The 25,562-nt window shown below is 44.5% G+C and overlaps 1 protein-coding gene across 31 annotated transcripts in view; it reads right to left on the bottom strand.

Annotated features, from left to right (window-relative positions):
- Nucleotides 1-25,562, bottom strand: part of LOC118399607 (ankyrin-3-like) — a 207,307-nt gene that overhangs the window by 2,669 nt on the left and 179,076 nt on the right. For 22 of the 31 annotated variants that reach the window (XM_052475545.1, XM_052475515.1, XM_052475519.1 and 19 more), the window contains 5 exons: nt 19,118-24,928; nt 16,863-16,937; nt 6,740-6,871; nt 5,815-5,958; nt 2,740-3,646 (listed from right to left, as the gene is read on the bottom strand). In XM_052475545.1, the coding sequence (XP_052331505.1) occupies nt 2,880-3,646; nt 5,815-5,958; nt 6,740-6,871; nt 16,863-16,937; nt 19,118-24,928 (6,929 nt within the window). In that variant the 3' untranslated portion in view covers nt 2,740-2,879. The other 9 variants (XM_052475667.1, XM_052475671.1, XM_052475673.1 and 6 more) reach the window with 7 other exon arrangements.

Here is a 25,562-nt window from a genome sequence, read left to right as displayed (position 1 = left end):
AGAACAAGTACAGTATAGTGAAATGAAGCAGAGCTGCACCAAGTTTAAACATGTATATGGAACGGAACAGAAAACATTGAGCAGACCACTGAACAGTGACAGGGGATAGAAATGAATGAGTTTATTAGAGAAGTGGTGGGGTAAAGCACTCTATTTGGTAAAGTACCTGGTGGAGCACAGCTAGCCCTACGAGTGAAGCTTCTTTTCTCCCAGCCTCTCCTCCTTCCTCCTGCTTTTAGCTCCATCTCCTTGCTGCAACACACACACACACACACACACACACACACACACACACACACACACACACACACACACACACACACACACACACACACACACACACACACACACACACACACACACACACACACACACACACACACACACACACGAGTGAGATGAGGCCAATTTCAAACCCCACATCCTGAGAGCCATCCTGGCAAGCAGTAACCCAACACAGCAACCTGAAAACCACAACCCGAGTGCAGCTAGACCAGAGATAAGCAACATGTGAGATTATTTAATATTAGCAACCTGAAAACATCAACCTGAAAGCAGTAAACCAGACCACAGAGGCAAATGTTTGCATCACACACATACGCAGATAGCAAGATACCGTGAAATCACACAAAATTCTAAAGGCATAGTGAGTGTTTAAATTCAATAGCGGCAGAACTCGAATGTCGAATCCCACGACCACATCCTGAGTTAAGGTCCCCACCCGTTTTCTGTTCAGGCTCAGAACCCCAGAACCCCCTTGGGACAACCCTCTATGCGGCCTATTCTGTCGTCATGCCAACCTCTAGCTCCTCCTCCAGTGAGAAAGGGCAAGGCCAGAGGTCTCCTCGGTCCCACCTCCCCCTGTCCCCGCCCTGGTCGTCAGGCATGGACACCCGCCTGATGACTTTTCTGATGACCTGGGAAAAGGGGAGGAGATAATGATCATGGTCAAGATGGAGAGGGTATGGCCGGGATACACACACAAACACAAGTGGATAGGGTTTAGGATGTTTTGGGAGGAGAGTTTCGAGGATGCTTTGAGAAGGTGGGTATGATAATTCAGAGGTGTATTTTTAGGACGAGGGCAGAGGCAGATAGTTACTTTTCTAGTGATGATGTTACCGTCTTCATCGGTAAACTGTTCTTCTGTCACTGATTCGCCTGGAATATTCTTTGCCTGTTCTCCCTGTAAGTGCTCATGGTTAGGACTACAATCAAAACTGGTCCAAATTCACTTCAGCCAGTGTAACAGCAAACCCCTTACACACTCTGCAGCAACATCACCATCAAACTGCAAGCAAACCTCTAGAGACAGACTATTTTAGAATTCCCCAAGAGTTGTTGATTGAAACGATAACAAAATGAATGTGGCATGTCCCTTTAAATGGCATCACAGAGGCAACAGTGAGACAAAATTATCCTTGATTGAAAACATGAAAGCAGGTTACCAGGCCAGGACACACACACACACACACACACACACACACACACACACACACACACACACACACACACACACACACACACACACACACACACACACACACACACACACACACACACACACACACACACACACACACACACACACACACACACACACACACACACACACACACACTTCAAACAAACATTTCTGAAGTTTCCTTTTTCTCCCACTGATAGTTGTCAGTTAAGCGGGCCACACCAGTCCACTGCACACCAGAGGCAAAGCGAGGTTAACCATCTATAGCCAAACCTAAACCAAACCTTCACCCAGTCTCAGCAGGCTACCTTAAGAATGACCCGGCGCCGAAACACCCTGGTGGTGACGGTTTGTTCCTCATCAGTGCCAGACTCACTAAAACGCTGCTGAAGAGTGCAGGTAAAGCAACATTACAGACAGTGAGAAGGGGATATAGAAAAACACACAAAAAAGCAGGCGAGAGAGAATTTGTTAGCGTCACACAATCCCAAGGTTCTTCTGACATCAGCAACAATAAACAATGGCACATCTGGAAAAAAGGGTGAAGTTAAATTTACAGTCAACCAGTTGATTTAAAAGAATGGACATCCAGTTCGTGTCACTGTGAAAAAGAAACAACAACCCGATGAGCCGTATTCACTGTAGCAGACACACATTGTACAAAAACAGTTACAGTACATTATCTTGCATAGACATTGCAATTACCTGGACTTTCTTCTCAGACACAAGTACGCCTTCTTCCTTCCCATGTCCAGCTCTTCTGTTGGCTGAGTCCTGCGATAGAGGAAGTGACCCGTCATGAGGTGGTACCTCCGTGTGATCGCCATTATGCCTGGACCTCCCTGGCTCCCCTCTAGAGGAAGAGGTGACGGAGTCACTGGAGTTCTCCTGGCTGTGGGGAGAGAATGGGAGAAAGAGTAACGTTGAGACTTGGATTGAAACTCGGATGAATGGTTAAGGATTACAATTCGGAGACCATTGACTAAGATAAAGATCAATATTGAGAATAGGATGGGGTTGGTATCACATTTATTGATCAAATAGTTTGTGATGAAGGCAGATTATGAAAAAAGACCAAAAGACTGAGGCGAAGATATTGAATCCCAGTTGTAGATGTACACAAAAGTGTTTTTATCCTTAATCCATAGCAGTGATGGAATATATGTTTGTGTGTACCTATTTTCCTGGCGGTCTAGCAGGTCTGAGCTCACACTGCATCCGGGTGTGGGCGGCTCCACGTTGACGCTGAACGTCTCACTGTGCCAACCTGGAAGTGAACACATGTCTTTTTCTGCCTGCTTCACCTGACTGAGAATCTCCTGAACCTTGGCCTCCGTCATTTCCTCGCCCTCCTCTTCCTCTGAGCCTTCCTCCAAATGAATATCCTCCAATAGCGACTTCAACTTGTCTTCTGTCATCTCATTTTCATCTCCATCCTTTTCCTCAGTGGAACCAGACACTCCCTGCTCCCCCAACGCCTCAGCCCCATTCTCTGGCTCCTTACCCCCTCCAACACCATCTTATTATCCCCCTCTTTCACCACCTTAGCCCCCTCTTCCGCCACCTCAGCCCCATTCTCTCGCTCCTTACACCCCTCCAAGACCATCTTATTGTCCCCCTCTTCTACCACTTTATCCCCTTTTTCCGCCATCTCACCTGCCTCTACCACTTCCTCACTATCTCCCTTCACGACCTCCTCAGCCCCTGCCCGTCTGCTGTCCTGCTGTGCTTGCCATGGCGATGATGGGGAGGACAAAGATGATGAGAAGAATGAGACTTGCTTTTTGACCTCTTTTTCTACTTCACACTGTTCAGGGGAAGCGAATGACATCTGTTGGAGGCTTATGTCCACTTCCTTTTTCTCTTCTTCCACTATCAGCACCTGGTCACCTTCAGCCATTCCTGTGTTGGTGGCAGCGGTGGGATCTAAGTCAAGGGTGGGAATGTACAGGGACAGCTCATAGGGTCTAGAAGGGCTCCTAGTGGAGGAGTCAGGCTCCATGTGGTCGGCCCAGGACTCGGACTGGGTGAGGATGAAGATAGGAGGGTCTGGCTTGAGCTGGACAGGGGAAGGTTCGGGGTCAATGGTGAGGGTAGGGGGTTCAGAGTATAGCTCTGTGAAGGAAGGGTCAGAGTGCAGTTGGGCTGGGGACTGCAGCTCCGCTAGGATGCAGTGATAATCTGTTGGGAGATGATATACTCACATGGACGCACATGACACAAGGAATCCCACATAAACCACACACCACATGGACTGAGTGACATGGACAATGGAACAGAGACGGACTATAGAGCATGCAACAAAACACCCACTACTTATGGTGACCCTCAGAGGGGACACTGGTCTCCTGAATCATCAGCACAATATGCAGCACTTTTGATTCACTTGAGAACGACCTTAGAGAAACCCAACGTAAAAATGGTATAAAACAAATCATACTTACACTGCCAAAAACAATAAATACGTATGTCTGTCACAGCTTTTAACAGTTTTATGACAAGATAGTTTTGTTATTTAAAGGGATGGGTTCATATGCAGCCATTGAGATGGGATAAGAAAACAAAACAGAAATAAGTAAGGAATGGTAGAAATGTCCATGTGTGTGATGAGTGTGTTTTTATTAGTTAACAGTTGAGCGGGTGTTTGGTCATGCTCACACAGAAAAGACGAAAGACGATAGGAGGGGGCTTCGATGAAGATTTCTAGGGTAGAGGGGTCGATGTGAACCCAAGAGGGAGGTGCAGAAGGAGAAGGTACGGGGGGGACGCAGGGATATTGACACACAGGACAGGAGGGCAGGGAACGGATGAGGGGGGTCAGGACTAGGGCAGTGAGACCCTGCAGGTGATATTAGGGGGAGGACAGGGTGGGACAAAGTGGGAAATGGCGTATCTAAGGATTCAAGACTGTGGGACTGGCATAGGGTCACATAGGGAGACAGCTGGGGGGTGGGAGAAGAAGAGAGGACTTTGGCATCTCCTGTGGGTTTAAGACTTGGTGACTGAGAGATGAGAAGGAAACATGGGAGAGGAGAGGGAGCTGGATTGGGTGGTGGGGATGGGGGTAAAGGTGTGAGGTCCATGAGTGAGACAGAGGATTCATAACTTGGGGATCAGCGGTGTGGGAAGAGTAAGGGAGAGAGGTGTGGGAAGAGTAAGGGAGAGAGGTGTGGGAAGAGTAAGGGAGAGAGGTGTGGGAAGAGTAAGGGAGAGAGGTGTGGGAAGAGTAAGGGAGAGAGGTGTGGAGGTCTGTAAGACCAAGAATGAATCAGGGTTTCGGGAATGATTCTTAATCGAGGGCGACACCGGAATTGCAGAGGTGGAGGCGCTCTCATGAACAACAAAGCATGCTACTGGTGAGGACACACGACGATAAAAGAGAAACAAAAGACACACAAAAAAAGCGAACAAAATACAAACACGTATTAGCAAGACAAGACAAAGATGAATGAGAGGACAGAGAGATGATTTTGATGAGGTGGCAGGGAAGGGGATGGGGAAGTGCAGAGATGACGGCACAAAACTCTTAATAAGCCGTTAGGAGCTGTTATAAGCTGCCCTGGAGATTGGGCTGTGGAGATGGACGAGCGTGTAAGAGGAGGAAAGTAGTCTGGTTTCACAGAGGACGAAGCTCTGTCATTCTATCCGGGGAGGGCTCAGAGGAACTGGAGGTAGACTAGAGAACTAGACAGATCTAGAGCTATAGATGAACAAAGTACAACAGACTGTCTGTTGAGTCTATGGCTACTCCATGCATTAGGGAACAAAGGGGTTTATACAGTAGTGTCCTGTTGAAGGCACAAGGTAATCAGGTGAAAGCAGTGTGTTACAGCATGCAACTGGTTAGCATTATGGATAGTTTTAGTGTTTGTCATCAATTCATCTTACAAAACCCTTGGAGCACAAATGCAATTAGATTTTAGGAGGGTTTAAATCATATAAAAGGTCTTGTCAATCAAGACCTCTAGAAAATCTTTGGGCTTAACATGCTATTCTCATCATCAGGGTTGGCTGGTGTGAATTTAATAGGAACCCAGACATTTCAGAAAGTGAATTAAAATACATTTCCTGAATTGACGAAGTTAAAAGTGAACCCATGGGACTCTGCATGCTGACATTTCCTCACACTCATTTGAGTGTCAGAAAATGGTTAGACCGAAATGGACAAATAAAAGCCGAAAGCGAAGGGTCAGACATCAGCCGGTCTAAGGGTACTGTAGTCTCCATAGGCAAATTGCATTCAATAGTATAGCCAGGCAATTTGTTCTTATTTTTGCTACAGTTGTAAGGCAAAAACAAAAGAGGTAGCAGGAGAGGTAAGAGGTCAGCTAGATGGAGCTAAACTTTACCATCAGCCTGATCCAGGTAAACAGCGTTATCATCGGCAAAACTTCTCGTGCCTGAAATGTTACCATAGTCAAATATCGGCCCTTCCAGTAAAGTCACAATATCCATCCGATTGACTTTGGTCAGCACTCCAGTTAAGGCATCCGCTGTGAGGAAAACAGACCATAGAAAGTCAGTCCAACAAAGACAAGACACTGTTTGTTGTACAATATGACAGTTGTCTGAACAATATGCACTGTTCCTTAACCCAGATGTTGTCATTGTCATAACTCTTGCAAGGTAAATAGTTTACAATCACACTGCAGTGTGTGAAGGTGAAAAAGGGTTGCCGTATTCGTCTCTTCTACAAGGAGACTGGGCCAAATGATATTTTCCTGTACTAAACATTATGTCCTTAGTAGGAGCATGAACATAATATGCGACTTCATGTTAAGCTGAATGACAGCTGCATTAGGAATCTTAACAAACATAGAAGCCATTCTGCTTCTACATAAGTCCTTTCAATGTCATTCAGTATGAAATATTCACAGACACGAAAAGAGGGAAAGACAGGGAGTTCAGAAGGAGAGAGGGATGAGAGAGGTCGTGAGGTTATTTTTATGGACATGGAAAAATACAGTAGCGAGGTACTCTGTAGTATTTATTTGACCTTATTTAACTAGGCAAGTCAGTTAAAGAACAAATTCTTATTTTCAATTACGGCCTAGGAACAGTGGGTTAACGGCCTGTTCAGGGGCAGAACGACAGATTTGTACTTTGTCAGCTTGGGGATTTAAACTTGCAACCTTTCAGTTACTAGTCCAACGCTCTAACCACTAGGCTACCCTGCCGCCCACTAGTACATAATCATAATCATAATCGCGAGACGTGATAGAAGAGAAAGCCATAGTGGGTAAAAATATATTTGGGAGAAGGAGAGACACTCACTCGTTGCGTTTTTACCGTCCCGGGTGACCCATTTCTTTAGCAGCATGAAGCTCTGCGCTGTCAGGGAGTTGGGGTTCTCCACTCGGATGTGGTTGATCTCGTCGACAGAAAAGTTCATTTCCCGAGCCAGCTCTGCAAACGCATCCAAAAATACATTACATCACAACAGTTCCGTTTTAGGATTTAGTCTAGTCTTAGTCATTTTAACTCAAATATCATAATTTTTTTACTGCAGTGGGCTAAATCAGGGAAAAATAGTGTTTTTTTGGTAGTCTTAAACAAATCACTTTGAAACAAAAGTATACAACTCACACACATGGCTAAGGACTTTAAGAAAAGAAGACACCTACCTATACCATGTCAGATATAGTTGAAATGTATTGAATTTTTTGTTTGCATCCCAATATTACACTTTATATACATCAAAGACTGAAATATATATTTTTAAAAAGCATTGACATAGAAACGGGATTTTCTGCATTTAAAAAATCATGTTTATGAATTATGAAATTGAGAACAATATTCTTTATTAAAAAATATGTGTTATATTTTTTATTATAAATATTCCACCCATGAGGCCACTAGAGGGCGATTTGGTCATTTGACTGTTGGAAATATCTTTTGTAATTTTAATAATTATTTGGTTGCTTTCAAAATGACGAAAACAGTAGGCCATTTTAGTCATCTAAATGCCCTTTCATTTTAGTCACATCACATTTGTATTGCGTCATTAACCTATAGTAAACATAAGTCACTGACATGTGCACAAACATACACTTGAGTATACAAAACATTAAGAACACCTGCTCTTGAGCAAGGCACTTTCCTCCAGGTGCACCATACCACTATGGCTGACCCTAATGTTTGGTGTACTCAGTGTACATATATATCCTTGTCCTACCAACATGTTTTTCTGCATAACATCCTATTCTCTTCCCAAAAGCAGAAATATGACAAACACATATAACAACATATAATAATGATCTGGCCATTTAAATTCCTAATTCAGCCCACATAGATACTGCAAATCACATACAAAACAAATCACATACAAAACAAACACACACATAAAAATGCAGAGAGGGAGAGAAAGAGAAACACAATCACCAGGTGGTGCAAGGTTTTTGCGAAGCATTACAACCTGTAATTTAAATAGATTTGGATTTGGACTTCATGTAATGGACAAACACAAAATAGTCCAAATTGGTGAAGTGAAATGGAAAAAAATTATGGTTTCAAAAATATATAATAATAATTAAAACGGAAAAGTGGTGCATGCATTTGTACTCATACCCTTTGCAACCAATTACCTTCAGAAGTCACATAATCAGTTAAATAAAGTCCACCTGTGTGCAATCTAAGTGTCACATGATCTCAGTATATATACACCTGTTCTGAAAGGCCCGAGAGTCTGCAACACCACAAAGCAAGGGGCACCACCAAGCAAGCGGCACCGTGAAGACCAAGGCGCTCTCCAAACAGGTCAGGGACATGGTTGTGGAGAAGTACAGATCAGGGTTGGGTTAGAAAAATAATCCCAAACTTTGAACATCCCACGGAGCATCCTTAAATCCATTATAAAAAAATGGTAAGAATATTGCACCACAACAAACCTGCCAAGAGAGGGCAGCCCACCAAAACTCATGGACCAGGCAAGGAGGGCATTAATCAGAAAGGCAACAAAGAGACCAAAGATAACCCCAAAGGAGCTGCAAAGCTCTACAGCGGAGATTGGAGTATCTGTCCATAGGACCACTCTAAGCCCTACACTCCACAGAGCTGGGCATAATGGAAGAATGGCCAGAAAAAAGCCATTGCTTAAAGAAAAAAATAAGCAAACATGTTTGGTGTTCGTCAAAAGGCATGTGGGAGACTCCCCCAAACATATGGAATAAAGTACTCTGGTCAGATGAGACTAACATTTAGCTTTTTGGTCATCAAGGAAAACGCTATGTCTGGCGCAAACCCAACATGTCTTGTCATCCCGAGAATACCATCGCAGTGGTTAAGGGCATTGTGCTGTAGCGCTAGCTGTTCCACCAGAGACTCTGGGTTCGCGCCCAGGCTCTGTCGTAACCGGCCGCGACCGGGAGGTCCGTGGGGCGACGCACAATTGGCCTAGTGTCGCCCGGGTTAGGGAGGGGTTGCCTGGTAGGGATATCCTTGTCTGATCGCGCACCAGCGACTCCTGTGGCGGGACGGGCGCAGTGCGCACTAACCAAGGTTGCCAGGTGCATGGTGTTTCCTCCGACACATTGGTGCGGCTGGCTTCCGGGTTGGATGCGCGCTGTGTTAAGAAGCAGTGCGGCTTGGTTGGGTTGTGTATCGGAGGAATTTTAACCTTCGTCTCTCCCGTGCCCGTACGGGAGTTGTAGCAATGAGACAAGATAGTAGCTACTAAACAATTGGATACCACGAAATTGGGGAGAAAATGGGGTAGAAAAAAAAGAATACCATCTCCACAGTGAAGCATGGTGGTGGCAGCATCATGTGGGGATGTTTTTCATCGGCAGGGACTGGGAAGCTGGTCAGAATTGAAGGAATGATGGATGGCGCTAAATACAGGGAAATTCTTGAGGCAAACCTGTTTCAGTCTTCCAGAGATTTGAGACTGGGACGGAGGTTCACCTTCCAACAGGGCAATGACCCTAAGAATACTGCTAAAACAACACTTGAGCGGTTTAAGGGGAAAAAGGAACCCATCCAACTTGATGGAGCTGGAGCAGTTTTGTCTTGAAGAATGGGCAAAAATCCCAGTGGCTAGATGTGCCAAGCTTATAGAGACATACCCCAAGAGACTTGCAGCTGTAATTTCTGCAAAAGGTGGCTCTACAAAGTATTGACTTTGGGGGGTGTATAGTTATGCACGCTCAAGTTCTGTTTTCTTTGGCTTATTTCTAGTGTGTTTCACAATAAAATATATTTTGTATCTTCAAAGTAGTAGGCATGTTGTGTAAATCAAATTATACAAAAAAATCAAAAATAAATTTTAATTCCAGGTTGTAAGGCAACAAAATAGAAAAAATGCCAAGGGGGGTGAATACTTTCGCAAGCCACTGTATGGGTTGCACCTGTTACTCGGTCGCATCATTGTCATTGTTATCAACGTTCCACAGACGTCGCAGCCACATTGATGTCCAAAAGTAGAACGAAGGCTAAGGATTTTGAATGGGAGCTAATGACAGTTTCGCACAGTGATGTAGTCAAGTCTGAATCAAGTCCCAAGTCCCCTGTGCTCGAGTCCAAGTCCGAGTCCCAGTGCTCGATTCCTGGTCCAAGTGCTCAAGTCTGAGTCACTAGGTCCACATTAACTCAAATTGAAGTTATTCACCCAGTCAGATGTAGAGTATTGGCAAGAGGAATGTTGTCAATAAATAGTTTGATGTCCCTTTTCCTTTCTTTTGATGTCCCTTTGATGAGATTTACCAAATGTTACTTTGCATATAGGCTACTAGTAATGTTACCAGGGCCACGTTCAGCTGCAAAACGTTCTCAAACGTTACAGTTAGTAATCCCATGAATAGAGCCGACATTATTCTTTATTCAACATGTCAGAGGCATGTTTGTCCTACATAGTATATTTCTATCTGAACTTTTCAAAATGTTGTGTGCTGCTGAACACGCGCCAGGTTTTTAATGAGGTAACATGACTGAACAAGGTGTAGCCTAAACAAATGGTAAACGGTCCGGTCTACAAGTAACCTAGTTTTAGAACAGCCTGCGATGTAAAATGCTGCCCGCCAATGCACAATAGAAAGAAAGGAAATTAGCGCCACTATTATGGGTCTTATCTTTTGAGAGGTAATGCTTGAATCAAGCCTTTGTCACTGAGGAAAAGAGGGAGACTTGGCTACAGATCTTGGCTATGAAATGCAGTGACACAGTGGGATTTAAAAATCAAATGTAACCTTTATTTAACTAGGCAAATCAGTTAAGAACAAATTCTTATTTACAATGACAGCCTACCAGGGAACAGTGGGTTAACTGCCTTGTTCAGGGGCAGAACAAAATATGTTTTCCTTGTCAGTTCAGGGATTCAACCCAGCAACCTTTTGGTTACTGGCCCAACAGTCAAACCACTAAGCTACCTGCAACCCCAGTGGGAGGGTTTAGCAAGACTACAAATTCAAACAACTCAATGCTGCAAATGTTTTTAATTTCAGGAAAGCAGCTTGTGTTTCTAAACCAGGCAAAGGGTAACTAACTAGAAGGCCAAACTGGTCTCAGAGCATCTCGTATTATTCTGTATGTAAATCCGGGACACTCCATTTAGTATGATGTGTTACATTTCGTATGGGATGTATTCATTTGTGGATGTACATCACCAAGTTCGTATGAGATGTTACAAATTACAATTTGCATTATATGTTACGAATTTACAAGACGTGCAACATTTTACTAATTTGCAAAACGTACTATGTTACGAATTTGCTAAACGTATTTTACGAAGTCTAGCTATGTGGCTAACGTTAGCTAGGCTAGGGGTTATGGTTAAGGTTAAGTTTAGGAGTTTGGTTAAAGGCTTAGTGGAAGGGTTTGCAAATATGCTAAGTAGTTGCAAAGTAGATAAAAAGTAGTAAGTCATAGAAAAGTTGCTAATTAGCTACAATTGTCCCCGATGAGATTCAAACTCACAACCTCTGGGTTACTAGACGTTTGCGTTATACGCCCACCCACCCTGACCAACGACCCATAAGTAACCATCTGTCTTATGTAACCATACCAAACACAGGGTTGGGTAGCTTACTTTCTAAATGTAATCTGTTACAGTTGCTAGTTACATGTCCAAAGTTAGGGTAATCCAAAAGTTACCCAAACTCAGTAAAGTAATCTGATTATATTCAGTTACTTTTAGATTATTTTCCCCTTAAAAGGCATTAGAAGACACAAATGTATGTTACCAATTGAACCACATCTATTTCAGGATAAATCAATGTTAAATTTGACATAGCTGGCCATATATGGATGTTAAATTTCACTTTATGGGTTGGATATGTAGGTTTCTTCTAACCCATCGCTTTCTACTACATATACAGTGGGGCAAAAAAGTATTTTGTCAGCCACCAATTGTGCAAGTTCTCCCACTTAAAAATATGAGAGAGGCCTGTTCATCATAGGTACACTTCAACTATGACAGACAAAATGAGAAAAAAAATCCAGAAAAATCACATTTTAGGATTTTTAATGAATTTATTTGCAAATTATGGTAGAAATTAAGTATTTGGTCAATAACAAAAGTTTCTCTCATTATTTTGTTATATACCCTTTGATGGCAATGACAGCGGTCAAACGTTTTCTGTAAGTCTTCACAAGGTTTTCACCCACTGTTGCTGGTATTTTGGCCCATTCCTCCATTGAGATCTCCTCTAGAGCAGTGATGTTTTGGGGCTGTTGCTGGGCAACACGGACTTTCAACTCCCTCCAAAGATTTTCTATGGGGTTGAGATCTGGAGACTGGCTAGGCCACTCCAGGACCTTGAAATGCTTCTTACGAAGCCACTCCTTCGTTGCCCAGGCGGTGTGTTTGGGTTCGTTGTCATGCTGAAAGACCCAGCCATGTTTCATCTTCAATGCCCTTGCTGATGGAAGGAGGTTTTCACTCAAAATCTCACAATACACGGCCCCATTCATTCTTTCCTTTACACGGATCAGTCATCCTGGTCCTTTTGCAGAAAAACAACCCCAAAGCATGATGTTTCCACCCCTATGCTTCACAGTAGGTATGGTGTTCTTTGGATGCAACTCAGCATTCTTTGTCCTCCAAATACAACGAGTTGAGTTTTTACCAAAAAGTTATATTTTGGTTTCATCTGACCATATGACATTCTCCCAATCTTCTTCTGGATCATCCAAATGCTCTCTAGCAAACTTCCGACGGGCCTGGACATGTACTGGCTTAAACAGGGGGACACGTCTGGCACTGCAGGATTTGAGTCCCTGGCGGCGTAGTATGTTACTGATGGTAGGCTTTGTTACTTTGGTCCCAGCTCTCTGCAGGTCATTCACTAGGTCCCCCCGTGTGGTTCTGGGATTTTTGCAAATCCACAGATGAAACAATAACAAAACGGTCGCCCCGCCTGTGTTTTGGTAAAAAGCTGAAGGATGGGCCTGGAGAAATGTATCCACCCTAAGATTAATAGAAAGAGCTATGAATGCAAGGACTGACCATCCATGATATCACAAATATTGTTTTAACCATGTTATTAGGCTACATTTACAATATTTGCAAACATTGGAGAAAAACAAGCTTATATTTTCATGGAGTGTGACAGTTGAACTAAGCTCATGATGCATGTTACGGATACCAGTATCCTGTGTGTGTGTGTGTAACCTGTGTTCTTTTCTCTCCTTCTCCCCTCACAGGTGAAAATCATCACTCCCCAATCAGTCACCAATCCAATCATCAATCAGATGACACACCTCCTCCTGTTTCCTACCCTATCACAGTTCCTTTCCCTTGGTTTAAAAACCCTGTCAGTTGTTTGCTCTAGAGCTCAATCTCTCTGTACATGCCATGTCTGTAGGACTCGCTGTTTCACTCTCTCGTTGTGTATTGACCTCTCTTTTGTTTGAGTACCTCCATAGCACTTTGTCATCACCTGTGAGTATTGTTTTTGGTTATGGTGTTTGCTGGTGGGAAAAGGGGAAACCAAGACAAGTCGCCCATGGGCATACACTACCCGTAGGTAGACTTTGTTAAATACACTAGTTAGAACTGGGCGGACCACCCACTGTATTTTTGGTTAGTTAGTTAGCTGTTGTTAAAGTAGGCGAGTCTAGCTTAGGGGTGTTTTTGAATACTTATTGTTTCTTTCCTTGGGTCCAGCTCAGCCCCTTTTCCTGCTCCCCCCATTACTGTGTGTTTTCAAATAAACCTTGAGTTTGACAGATTTCAGTTGTCCTGGTTATTTTGTTCACACTTTTACGTTGTCACTATTATAAATTGCATGAGTTATGTTATGGGTGTCATTACCATCCCCCCTAGACTGTCGGGCCAAAAGGGATTCGTAATAATGCATATACAGTGCCTTCGGAAAGTACTCAGACCCCTTGACTTTTTCCACATTTTGTTACTTTTACAGCCTTATTCTAAAACTGATAACTTTTTTTTATCCACAAATCTACACACAGTACCCCATAATGACAGCGAAAACATTATACACAGAAATACCTTATTTACATAAGTATTCAGACCATTTGCTATGAGACTCAAAATTGAGCTCAGGTGCATCCTGTTTCCATTGATCATCCTTGAGATCTATCTACAACTTTATTGGAGTCCACCTGTGGTAAATTCAATTGATTGGACATGATTTTGAAAGGTACACAACTGTCTATATAAAGGGCCCACAGTTGATAGTGCATGTCAGAGCAAAAACCAAGCCATGAAGTCGAAGGAATTGTCCTTGGAGCTCTGAGACAGGATTGTGTCAAGGCACAGATCTGGGGAAGGGTAACAAAAGATTTGGAACCACCAAGACTCTTCCTTGAGCTGGCTACCTGGCCAAACTGAGCAATCGGGGGAGGTGACCAAGAACCTGATGGTCAGAGCTTTAAAGTCCCTCTGTGAAGATGGGAGAATCTTCCAGAAGGACAACCATTTCTGCAGCACTCTACCAATCAGGCCTTGATGGTAGAGTGTCAAGACGGAACACTCTACAGTAAAAGTTACATGACAGTCATCTTGGATTTTGCCAAAGGGCACCTCAAGAATCTCAGACCATCAGAAAAAAGATACTCTGGTCTGAGGAAACCAATACTGAACTCTTTGGCCTGAATGTCAAGTGTCACGTCTGAAAGAAACCTGGCACCTTCCCTACGGTGAAACATGGTGGTAGCAGAATCATTCTGCGGGGATGTTTTTCAGCGGCAGGGACTGGGAGACTAGTCAGGATTGAGGAAAAGACTAACAGAGCAAAGTACAGCGAGAGAGCGCTCAGGACCTCAGACTAGGGCGAAGGTTCACCTACCAACAGGACAACGACCCTAAGCACACAGCCAAGACAACGCAGGAGTGGCTTTGGGACAAGTCTCTGAATGTCCTTGAGAAGCCCAGCCAGAGCCCGGAATTAAACCTGATTGAGCAACTCTGGAGAGACCTATAATTATATTTGCAGCAATGCTCCCCATCCAACCTGACAGAGCTTGAGAGGATCTGCAGAGAAGAATGGGAGAAACTCAGCAAATACAGGCGTGCCAAGCTTGTACCGTCATACCCAAGATGCATCAAGGCTGTAATTGTTGCCAAAGGTGCTAAAACAAAGTACTGAGTAAATGGTCTGAATACTTGTGTAAATGTAATATTTCTAGCAAAAAATGTATAAAAGTTTAGACAGTTTTGCTAATGTATTCAAAATAAAAAACTGAAATATCACATTTACATAAGTATACAGACACTTAACTCAGTACTTTATCCAAAACGTGGAAAAAGTCTAGGGCTCTGTCACGTTGGCATGAAGGATCGGGAGACACAGACACAGGAATGTGTAAAAGTTTTTTTTTATTGTATCATCTGCGCAATCCACAAAGGTATGCAATCCACAAGGGTATGGAAGCCCAAAACACACAGCACATGTACTCACACGCACCAACGGACATTGTAACCATCTGGACAAGAGGAATACCTATGTGAGAATGCTGTTCATCGACTACAGCTCGGCATTTAACACCATAGTGCCCTCCAAGCTCGTCATCAAGCTCGAGACCCTGGGTCGACCCCGCCCTGTGCAACTGGGTACTGGACTTCCTGACGGGCCGCCCCCAGGTGGTGAGGGTAGGCAACAACATCACCCCGCTGATCCTCAACACTGGGGCCCCACAAGGGTGCGTTCTGAGCCCTCTCCTGTACTCCCTGTTCACCCACGACTGCGTGGCCACTCACGCCTCCAACTCAATCATCAAGTTTGCGGACGACACAACAGTGGTAGGCTTGATTACCAGCAACGACGAGACGGCCTATAGGGAGGAGGTGAGGGCCCTCGGAGTGTGGTGTCAGGAAAATAACCTCACACTCAACGTCAACAAAACTAAGGAGATGATTGTGGACTTCAGGAAACAGCAGAGGGAACACCCCCCTATCCACATCGATGGAACAGTAGTGGAGAGGGTAGTAAGTTTTAAGTTCCTCGGCATACACATCACAGACAAACTGAATTGGTCCACCCACACAGACAGCATCGTGAAGATGGAGCAGCAGCGCCTCTTCAACCTCAGGAGGCTGAAGAAAGTGTCAAAGTTTTTTTCTGAAAACATCCTTTCTGAATTTAAAAGTAATCTTCAAAATAACCATCTAGGTTTGCAAAAGTATCTGTAATCTGACTACAAAATTTTAGCTGGTAACATAACGGATGACAGTTAACGGTTTTCTGTAATCACTTACATGTAATCTGTTTCTCCCCAACCCTGACCACACATAACATATCATACTAATTTGAGTGTCCCGGACTGACATTTACTATGTTACGTTTAGTCTGAGACCAGGCTGAGAAGGCTGGTGGTGACTGGTTAGCAAAAGAGTCTCCTTCGTGATGTGTATAATCGGAGGCGGAACAGCCGGGGCGAAGCCTGTCTGTCTGCCCACACTCATCACTTGCTACCCCTCAGCTCAGCAGATGATGTAGGCTGTATGTACCGGGTGCAGCTCGTCCTTCCCACTGCTGAACAGAACTTGCGCTGCATATCTGTGCTGTTAATATTAATTGTCCTCTTAATCGCTCCAAAAACTCTTGTCCAGTCCACTTAGAAGTGAGATTTTAGTCACAGAGATCATTTTATCTCGTCTCGTTTTAGTCAACTGAAATGAAAAATAATTTTCATTTAGTTATAGTTTTTTGTGGATCTATTTAGTCAATTATAGTCTCATCAAATACCACAGAAAAATGTGTTTTACAAATATTTTAAGTCAATATTTTTGCTGACGAAATTAACACCGCATCAGTTCAAGGCATCCATTTCTGCACATGCATGAGTATGTAGAGCTGCAGTGTAAGAAGAGCATCACTCTATAGAGGGCACTGTTTCCTCACAGTAATATCTATGTTGTTTTCTTGAGAGAGGGGAAAGCAGAAGAAGAGAGAGCCATGAAGACAGATGGTACTGGGACCAGGGAGCACTATTTCCTTACCAGTCCAGCTAAGTCCCAGGTGGTCGGCCACAATGGCCATCCGCAGGTCTGTTCGCTCACAGGGACTCTGAGGACCTAAAGGGCAGAGATAATCTAAATAATCAACACTGTTCAGTACCTTTTCTATTGACTGAAATAGGAGTACAGAGGACTCTTTCCTTTTCTGGCCAAGTGTAGTATTTTCCAAATTATATAAAAGCAGACTGAGTGTTTTGCAGCCTCTTCTCTGTGTTTGATATATCAATATTGAATCAACAGGTTTACTGTAAATGTGCATTTTATTATTCAATGGCTTGTTTATTTGGCTGACAGCACTTCAGATTTAGTTTCCTGAATGGCAAGAAAAGGCAGAATAGACACTATATGATGGACTACAGTGTGTTATTTGCACACAGGTGCTCTGTGAATGTTTGTGAATATGTATCCTCTAAGCAGGCAGTAACTATCATAAGAACCATACGAACAAAATAATGTAAAATGGGTCAAAAGAGTCATGTACTCGTAGGAACTCTAGGGTGGATTCATAGTTCTTAAATGGGACTACACAGTACACATGCGGACAACCGTTCTGTTTTTGCTAAGGCTAATTAGCTCAGAGACACAACTTGACCATGAAATAGAATAAACTAGAACTGCTGTTTTCAGTAGCCACCCTGCACAGACAGACAGATAGACAGACTCAGTAGCCGTCAACAGGAGACTGGCTGTGCCAGTGCACCAGTCACTACTCTGGCATGCTGAGGTATCTGACAACTAAGGGGTTGAGGGGAGGAGGAGAGTCTGACAAGGACAAGTACAGTACACAGTACATAGATGACGATGACAGAATGACAGCTACTGTTTGAAGAGAATAAACACGCCACAGGCAATCAATCACAACGACTTCATGCAACTAAGGTTTTAACAAGTGTGAAAGTTTTACAAACTAGGCTTGATCTCCGCGACGGGGGGCGCCCGAGGCCCCGCAACCTGACTGCCTTCCTTCCCACCAGTCCGCCTACTCCTCCTGCTCCTCTCACTGCCGGAGGCCCTGTCGACCTTTGCCCTTACGGACAAGGCCCCGGCCTCAGCTCTCGAGCCTCTACCAGACCTCGACGAGCGGGAGGGCTGAGAGGGGTCCGACAGAGAGGTGCTCCTGGAGGTGCTGTCTTCCTCGGACTGTTCTCCCTGTGTCTTTTTCTCTTCGTCTGATAGGCGGTTGGCCAGCTTTAGCGTCTCCCCGCTAATGCCCTTAAAGTACTCGATGGTGCGTTTACAAACCTCGCTGGCATTCTCCCTACTCGTCTCACCTGACGAGCTAACCTGAGACCTGTCTTTGATGGGCAACCTGGAAGGAAACTGTATAGCTACTCTTTCCCTGCTAGACTGAGTTGTTACCTGCACTGATATTGGGGAGCTGGGTGTGCTGCTCTTTTTAATATCTTTGATTGGGATTCTAGACCTGGGCTCTACTTTGGCAACGACAGGCTCTGCTCTTCTCCTCACCTCAGCCTTGACAACCTGTTTGGGTTTTTGCTTCCCTATTGCTGTGCCTTGTGTATGGAACGACCACCCTGGCGCTTTGACAGGCAGCCTAGACTTTTGCTGCTTTGCCTCAGCTTCCTTGATGGCTTCACTTTGTCTTTGTTCAGCCTGAACACTGTTTTCTTCTACTTCTAGAGAGTCTCTACAGAACAAAGCTTCAATCCTACTGGCTTTCTGAAGGGTGGGTTCAGAAGACGACTGCAAATTAAACACCACACTGCCACATTGTATATAGTTAGCCTGGACGCTAGAGGACTCAAGGTTATTGTTGTTATTGCAGTTCTCTGCAGGGTAATCTCTTCTTTCTGACAGCTTTGGGTCTCTGTATCCGCTAAACTGACTCCCCAGTGACTGGTTTTCCAAGCTAATGTATTCTGGCATTTGACTTTCTGACATCTCTGCCTTATAATCGGTGTGATCCCCCGAGTCTTTTTTCACTGTAATGGCTATTCCCATCTTAATGGGGGTGCGTAATTTGGGGTCAACTTTAGAGGCCGTAATCGTGAATGAGGACGTGGTCTCGGCTACTGTGTCACCAGAAGGCGCATCGGTACAGCCAGTGTCAGTGCCAGTCTGTGCAGGGCTGCACTTTGCTGATGTGCTGCTGTCTGTGGCAGTCTCTAACTTCACCCCTTCACCCCTCTCCCCTGTTTTTGACTGAGAGGTAACTACCCCCGGACTCTTGCCCCCTCTCCCCTTGTCCCCTGATTTCCCATCAGAGGAATGCTCACCAATCTGGAAAAATTGAAGCCTCTCTTCAACAAAGTCCCGCTTGCTCATGTCAATTGCACCACTGCGCGTCATCTCAAACATCTTCCCCTCATGGAAGGGGAAAGGGTTAGGCTCGCTAGTCGGTGTGCTTTCATCAGTCGGGGTTCTAGCAGGGGTAGTGTCTGGAGTGGTGGCTTGCGATTTGTCCTCCACAGACAAACCAAAAGGCTTGGGATCTTCTTCTCTCGCTTTGGCATCAAAAACTCCTTCTCCTTCTTCCCCTTTGCTTGACCAGGGGTCAAAGTCTAAGCCTTTCGTGGCGACTGTTTTGAAGGTAGAGTTTAACTCCTCTTCGAGTTGACAACGAAAATAGTTATCTGCAAAGTCTTGTCTATCGCCCTGTCTATCTGGATGTCTTCCCTCAAGAGTGTAGTCTTTTTCATCTCCGGTGTTTTGGTCTGAGTTTGCTTTCCCATTATCCCCTCCATCCTCACTTGGTGTTTTCTCCTCCTCTATGACTTCAAGCTTTGATTGACTAAAGGAACGATCACATGTCTTGCCGTCATTGGACAGGCTTGATGTTTTAGGGTCTTGTTCACTCAATCCATCATCCTCATCTTGAAGGTCATAGCCATCGAGTGAGTCTATTTCAGTGGCATCTGTGTCATGAGAGAACTCAGCAGTTGTGGCTATGGAGCAGTCTGTGATTGACTGGTCGTTGCCATTTTTCTCTAAGTCTACATCCTCTTCTTTTTCAACGCCATTCGTGCCTGACTCCTTGTTGTTTCCGTTCCTCTCAGGCTTTTGGGGTTTTAGACGCTTCTCTCCTTCCTCCTTCTCCTTCATCTTAAAGGTGTACTTTTTGTTGGGAATGGGATGGAAGACAGACTCATCGTCGCTAGAGTCGCTGTCGTCTGCTCCAGGTGGAACTGGAGAGGGAGGTTGAACCCTGATGATGGGCTCTGCAAGGAGGTGCCGATCATGCTCCTCTTGGAGGTTCACCTCCATCATCTCTGTCTCAGCCTCTGAGGAGGCACAAGATCCCCTCTTATCAGGGTCAGAATGCTCTGCCTCTAAAGGCGGAGGGGGGGGAAACTCAATGTAAGCGACTCTTTTCTCTTTGTGTCGTTTCAGTGTTTCCTGATTTCGGTTGGAGGGTTCTGAGGAGGCAGGCTTGGTTTTCTTTGGCAGAGACTCCTTGTAGACGAAGGTCTTTCCTTCGTCTTCTTCAGACTCCTCTGCTATTGGAATGGGCATTCCGGGCATGTATCCAATCACGGAATCTGGCGTTCTGGAGGCAAGGCTCACCTCCTCAGAACTTGGTGTCTCAGGAGTAACATGACTTTTGCCAGAGCTGTCCATGAAAGTAACTTGCTCTAGAGTGTCATCCTCTGGGCTGCCTTGAGGAGATGGGGTCTGTTTTTGTTTAATGGTGTAACGCGCTCCCCGTGTCTCATGCACTGTTCGACTCTCGTGACTCACTATCTTTTTGTATGTTCCCAGCTGCTCAGCTGTTTCTTTTTCGTATTTCTTGCCCACTTGGATGCTAACATAAACTGGCAAAGGTTTGATGTCTTTGAAACCCTCAGTAACAATGTTTTCCAAGTACCCTACTTGATCGCTATCTATACCATTGCACACTACAGTTGACTGGCTACTATCAAAAGAATCAGATGATTTTTCTACTGATGAGCCGTTTGTGGATTTTCTGGATTCGGAGCCGCTGTGTAACCTATTTCTAGCTAAAGTAGGTATTTGTAACCCTGGCCTTTCACACAGTTTAACAGAGGTATCAAATTTTAATGGAGTGGATTGATGATTTTCTGAGAAACTAGATGGCATTCTAACAGGAATTTGCGATTCCGAGTTTTTTTTTAGACCACCGGTACTATTTGGGGTTTCTCGGACCACAAGCTCTGTGTAAATTATTTTCTTGGTTGTCTCTTCTTTTCTGGCTATTCCATCTCTAAAACCCTGCTGTTCTCTTTGTGAATTGTGGTCTTTGTGAATTGACACTTGGGGTTGATAGTTTCCATTTCCATGACATTCCCAAGTTTTGAAGGACTTTTTTTCTTCCTGTTCATTTCCGTTTGTGCCGTGTTTAGGAGATGAGTAAATATACCTATTAGCACTGGGGCTTGGTCCACTAGATCCTCTTACCTCACTTTCTAGAACCTTCCTTGTACATCCTGGACTGTCTGGTGATTTGGGGATATTTGAGCCTGCAAAAACCTGATACACAGGCAGCTTACTTTCCAGGAGTTTTCTTACTGGGGGATTTGACGTGTGTCCCCATTGTTGACCCGTATCTTGCTTTTGAGCCTCTTGTTCAAAATGTAGCCTAACAGCGCTGACTTTGGAGGATGACATTTGAAAAGGTTTAGAGGCATCACCCACATTGCCCTGTGAGATGCCATCCCCTGGTTTTCTATTGTCATCCTTATATTGTAGCAGCACTCTCCTCTCTGGGCTGCTTGGTAAACTAGCACATTTTCTATCATTGGAGCCAAACCTGTCTCTGAAACGGTCTCTACATTCTTCACCACTGCCCCCATTCCTGTATGCTGATCTTTCAGGACTGCTGTGCGTAGAGCTAGGCCCTGATCGTGTTTCCCTAAAGTCGGACCTACGGGACTTCTTCTCAGGGGAAGAAAGCTCATCGTTCAGTTTCTCTGTCTTATCACGAAAAAACTGAGAGACTTCGCTAAGCTTTTCCTCTGCTTCCTTAACAGTTCTGTCTACTCTGTCTTCATATATCAGCTTTTCTCTATTCTTGCCCTGTCTGTCATCAGTGACACGCATCCAAACAGAGTGCTTTGGGCTACCAGGTTCTGAGGAATACTGCAACAGTGTTAGTTTGTCAAAGTTATCGTCTACATTGGCAATTTGACCTGATTTGTCTGTGTTTGATGACTTCAAAATATATTCTTGCCTTGATCCACTAGACCTTCCCTGACTATAACAACTCCTATCTGGCGATTGAAAACGAGACCTGTCCCTTAAATACTCCTCAGTGTCAGAGTGAAACGAGTCTGGTTTCTCAGAGAGAAGCATTTTGTCGGCAAAGTTGTAAGACTCTCCTCTGAGTTCTGATGATTCATCATCATTATATTCCACAGAGTGCTGGCTGAGTAACTTCAGGGTTTTGTACGAGTCGTCTGCCATGAGCTGTTCAGAGCTTGGATGACTATCATCTTCCTGTGTCATGGGCGTGTTTACTCTGGAAGACTCTAGGTAACAGGGGAGCGATTCTTCAGGCTCCTCCTCTCCCTGTCGTGACATTCCACTGTTCCCTTGGTAAAAGTACATCTCCTTCCCTGGGCGATTTTTTGTCTCCCGGATGATGACCTCAGTTGGTTCAGTTTTGTTGCCCTTTTCAATGTGAACCTCAATTATTCTTTCAACTTTGGGCTTTGAGCTGATATCTTCAAGAACTCTCTGTGATGTGTCATCGTTGCCGGCCTTGTGCTCAAACAGTCCAGCAAGTTCTCTGGAGGGATCCCTGCCGGACTGGAAAGCTTTCATGATATCATGCACTGACATTGATTCTTCAATCCTCTCTGATGTATTCTCTTTACTCTGGGGTTTGTGGTACACCATTCGGGTGGTAGTTGTGATGTGGGTCTCTTCCTTAACTCGCATGCCCTTGCCCATCGAGTCATCGTCCGGGCTGATTTTCATCTGAAATGATTTAGTTTGGTCCACATTGGATGCATTCAGCCCTTTGGGCTCAGCATCAATGTATCTAACCGCCCTTGTATCCTCCATCATTGGTTGCTTGTTATCTTCAGGAGACTCATAGCTCCTAATAACATGAACAACCTCAGTCCTTGTCTCTGTGATTACTGGTGGAATATCCTGGAAAAGCGTCTTGGGTCCCATGCCTTCTGCACTCTGTGGGGCAGATGGCGTCCTTTCACTCCTTGTCTCAAAGCCACTGTCTGAGAGGGGACTCTTGTCCTGGTCATGTGAGATGTCATCTGGAGATTCTAACATGGCATCAGGCCCAAATAGCACATCTGCTAGTTTACAGAGCTCCTTTTCTGAGGCAGAGGACCGCATGTTTGCGGGTGGCATTTTCAGCTTGTGCTCAGGTTTAAGCATACGTTTCTGTTTCTCCTCTCCTTCTCTTCTAACCTCATCAGATCTATGCTTTACATCTGCAATTTTTGAGATAGAGCTACTGCCAATGTCATTTGTCAAGTAGTCTACTACCTTCGATAGATTGAAATCTCTGTCTGGTATAGTCTTAGTTTTGATTTGAGGGACCACTGTCTCATATCTTGGTGGATAACTCCAGTTGCTTTGCTGGGGATCCACTGGCACTTGTTTAGAGAACTGTACCTCGTCTGTTGTATTTGTTTTAAAAGCTGTCTTGTTATTCTTGACCGTATCCTTGGTTAGTATCTCACTAACTTTGACCAGGTCCTGTTTCACTTTCTCTACAATTCTGTAAGGCTCCTCGTCCTCCATTCTAGCCTCTTTGGGGAAGTCAGACTGGAAACCTTTGGAGGCTGAACTTGGTTCTGTTTGCAAGATGTTAGACATCCGTATCAAGTCCTCTTTCATTTCTGCCACGTCCTTCAGTATCTCTTGGCTGGAGGACAGCGGGGATGAGGTGGTGGATTTTAGGGCAGCCGGGGACATGAATAAGGGGGATTTGACAGGTGACAGAGTTCTGGCAAAGGAAGACTGGGCTTGAGATTTTGTCTCAGCAGGCATTGTTTTTCGAGGGGACAAGAGGGCAGCAGCTGACTTTGACACCTCAGGGAGCTTTTTAAATTGGGGTTCTGGCAAAACATTTATAATTGAATACACTGGGACAGTCATTGGGCTTGGTGGGTTTAGTGGGGACCGTAAAGAGGCATATAGGGAACTAGAGGCTGAGGATCTTATGGACTGGTAAGAGGATGACGCTGAGGAGGACATGGACTTGAGAGTGCCATATCCAGAGGCAGAGCAGGAATTGAACGTTTTTTCAACCTCGTCAAAGGCTGCATTTACGCTTGTTGTTGCTGCATTGGTGGTTGCCTGTATCCTCCCCTGTAAGCTGCTGGAGAGTAGGGACGTGGGGGAGGAGGAGCGGTACTTTGTAGGGGATACTATTCCATTGATCAGAGCTGCAGCACTAGGAGGAGTGTTGGATTTAATTGGTGATGAGAGGGAGGAAAAGAGACTCCTTGAGGGGCTTGAGGGGTCTGCACTGGACCGGACAGAGGAGAGGCCAGGAACAGTTTTTATAGGAGAGGACGATGTTGTTGTGCCAGTGCCCACAATGACACCCTTGAATGGAAGAGTTGAACTGTACATGTTCAGTGAGGATTTAGGGGAAGCAGGTGGCGTCATGGTGATTGATGACCTTTCTAGCAGACACCCTCCACCAGTGGTGATAGGAGAGGTTCTAGTAGACAATGCTGCCAGTCCCTTGATGGAAACATGGTCTGGAATGCTTCTGACTGGCGATGACTGGAGACTGGGGGTAACCTGAACTGGGTACTGGGCCTGCTGAACTACAGTCTTTATTGGGGATGAAATGGTCCTGTACGACCTGATGGGGGAAGCTATGTCGCTGACTGACTTGATGGAATGGGCCGGTGAGCCGCCTATGTTGGACTTGATGGGGGACGCTGAGGTGATGGACCACACGGACTTCAGTGGAGAGGCAGTGGGCGTGTTGGACGATGAACTGGAGTGGGAACCGAATCCAGACTTGGCTTGGCCAGGGACGGAGACAGGAACAGCCGACCACGCCTGATAAGATCTCGTTGAAAAGACAGGTTTGTGAGTGTAGCCAGTAGGCTGTGTTCTCGGCGAGCTCCGATCAGTTGTTTCTTGAATAACCAAACCAAAGATTTAACATAAATTCAACGGAAAAGAATTGAAATAATAAAAACAGAGAAACCAGAGAGAGAAAGTTGGAGTCAGTAAGGCCAATATTAATCAAAGCAGTAAGAATAATATAATTTATGAAACGTCAATTACTATCTAAACAAAGATGTTGTGAAAAGTGATTGTTTAAGGTCAATGATCTGTCACAAAATAGAACAGATGCAAGATAACACACAATGAAGCATACGTGGCAACAAAATGCTTGACATAACAGTGAAGAAGAAACCATTTCAAACATACCAAGACAACAACACAACCATTCTATTGACCATTGATGTGCTTTGTCTGTTTGCCGTTTTGCTGCAGTGCCTTTTATATGTTTGGTGCACACCATTGTCATATGTTTCCAATGCCAAAAATGACCCCACAATCCTTTTAGTATATTATTAGTGCAATAATTGTCTCAAGGGTTCACTTATTGATTGGTTCACAAGAAATGAATGCCCTGAACAATCACTAAGCCAATAAAAGTGAGGTGTTCTTCAAAATAATGAAAACGCTACAAGATAATAATTGTATTTAACATTTGGATGTTGCAATGCCAGTAGTTTTCACACAAATGTTATGAGACAAAAA

Source organism: Oncorhynchus keta, chromosome 2 (assembly GCF_023373465.1).
Source record: "Oncorhynchus keta strain PuntledgeMale-10-30-2019 chromosome 2, Oket_V2, whole genome shotgun sequence".
NCBI lineage: Eukaryota > Metazoa > Chordata > Actinopteri > Salmoniformes > Salmonidae > Oncorhynchus > Oncorhynchus keta.
The sequence above is the reverse complement of the archived record's forward strand: the minus strand, read 5'-3'. Positions and strand labels throughout refer to the sequence as shown.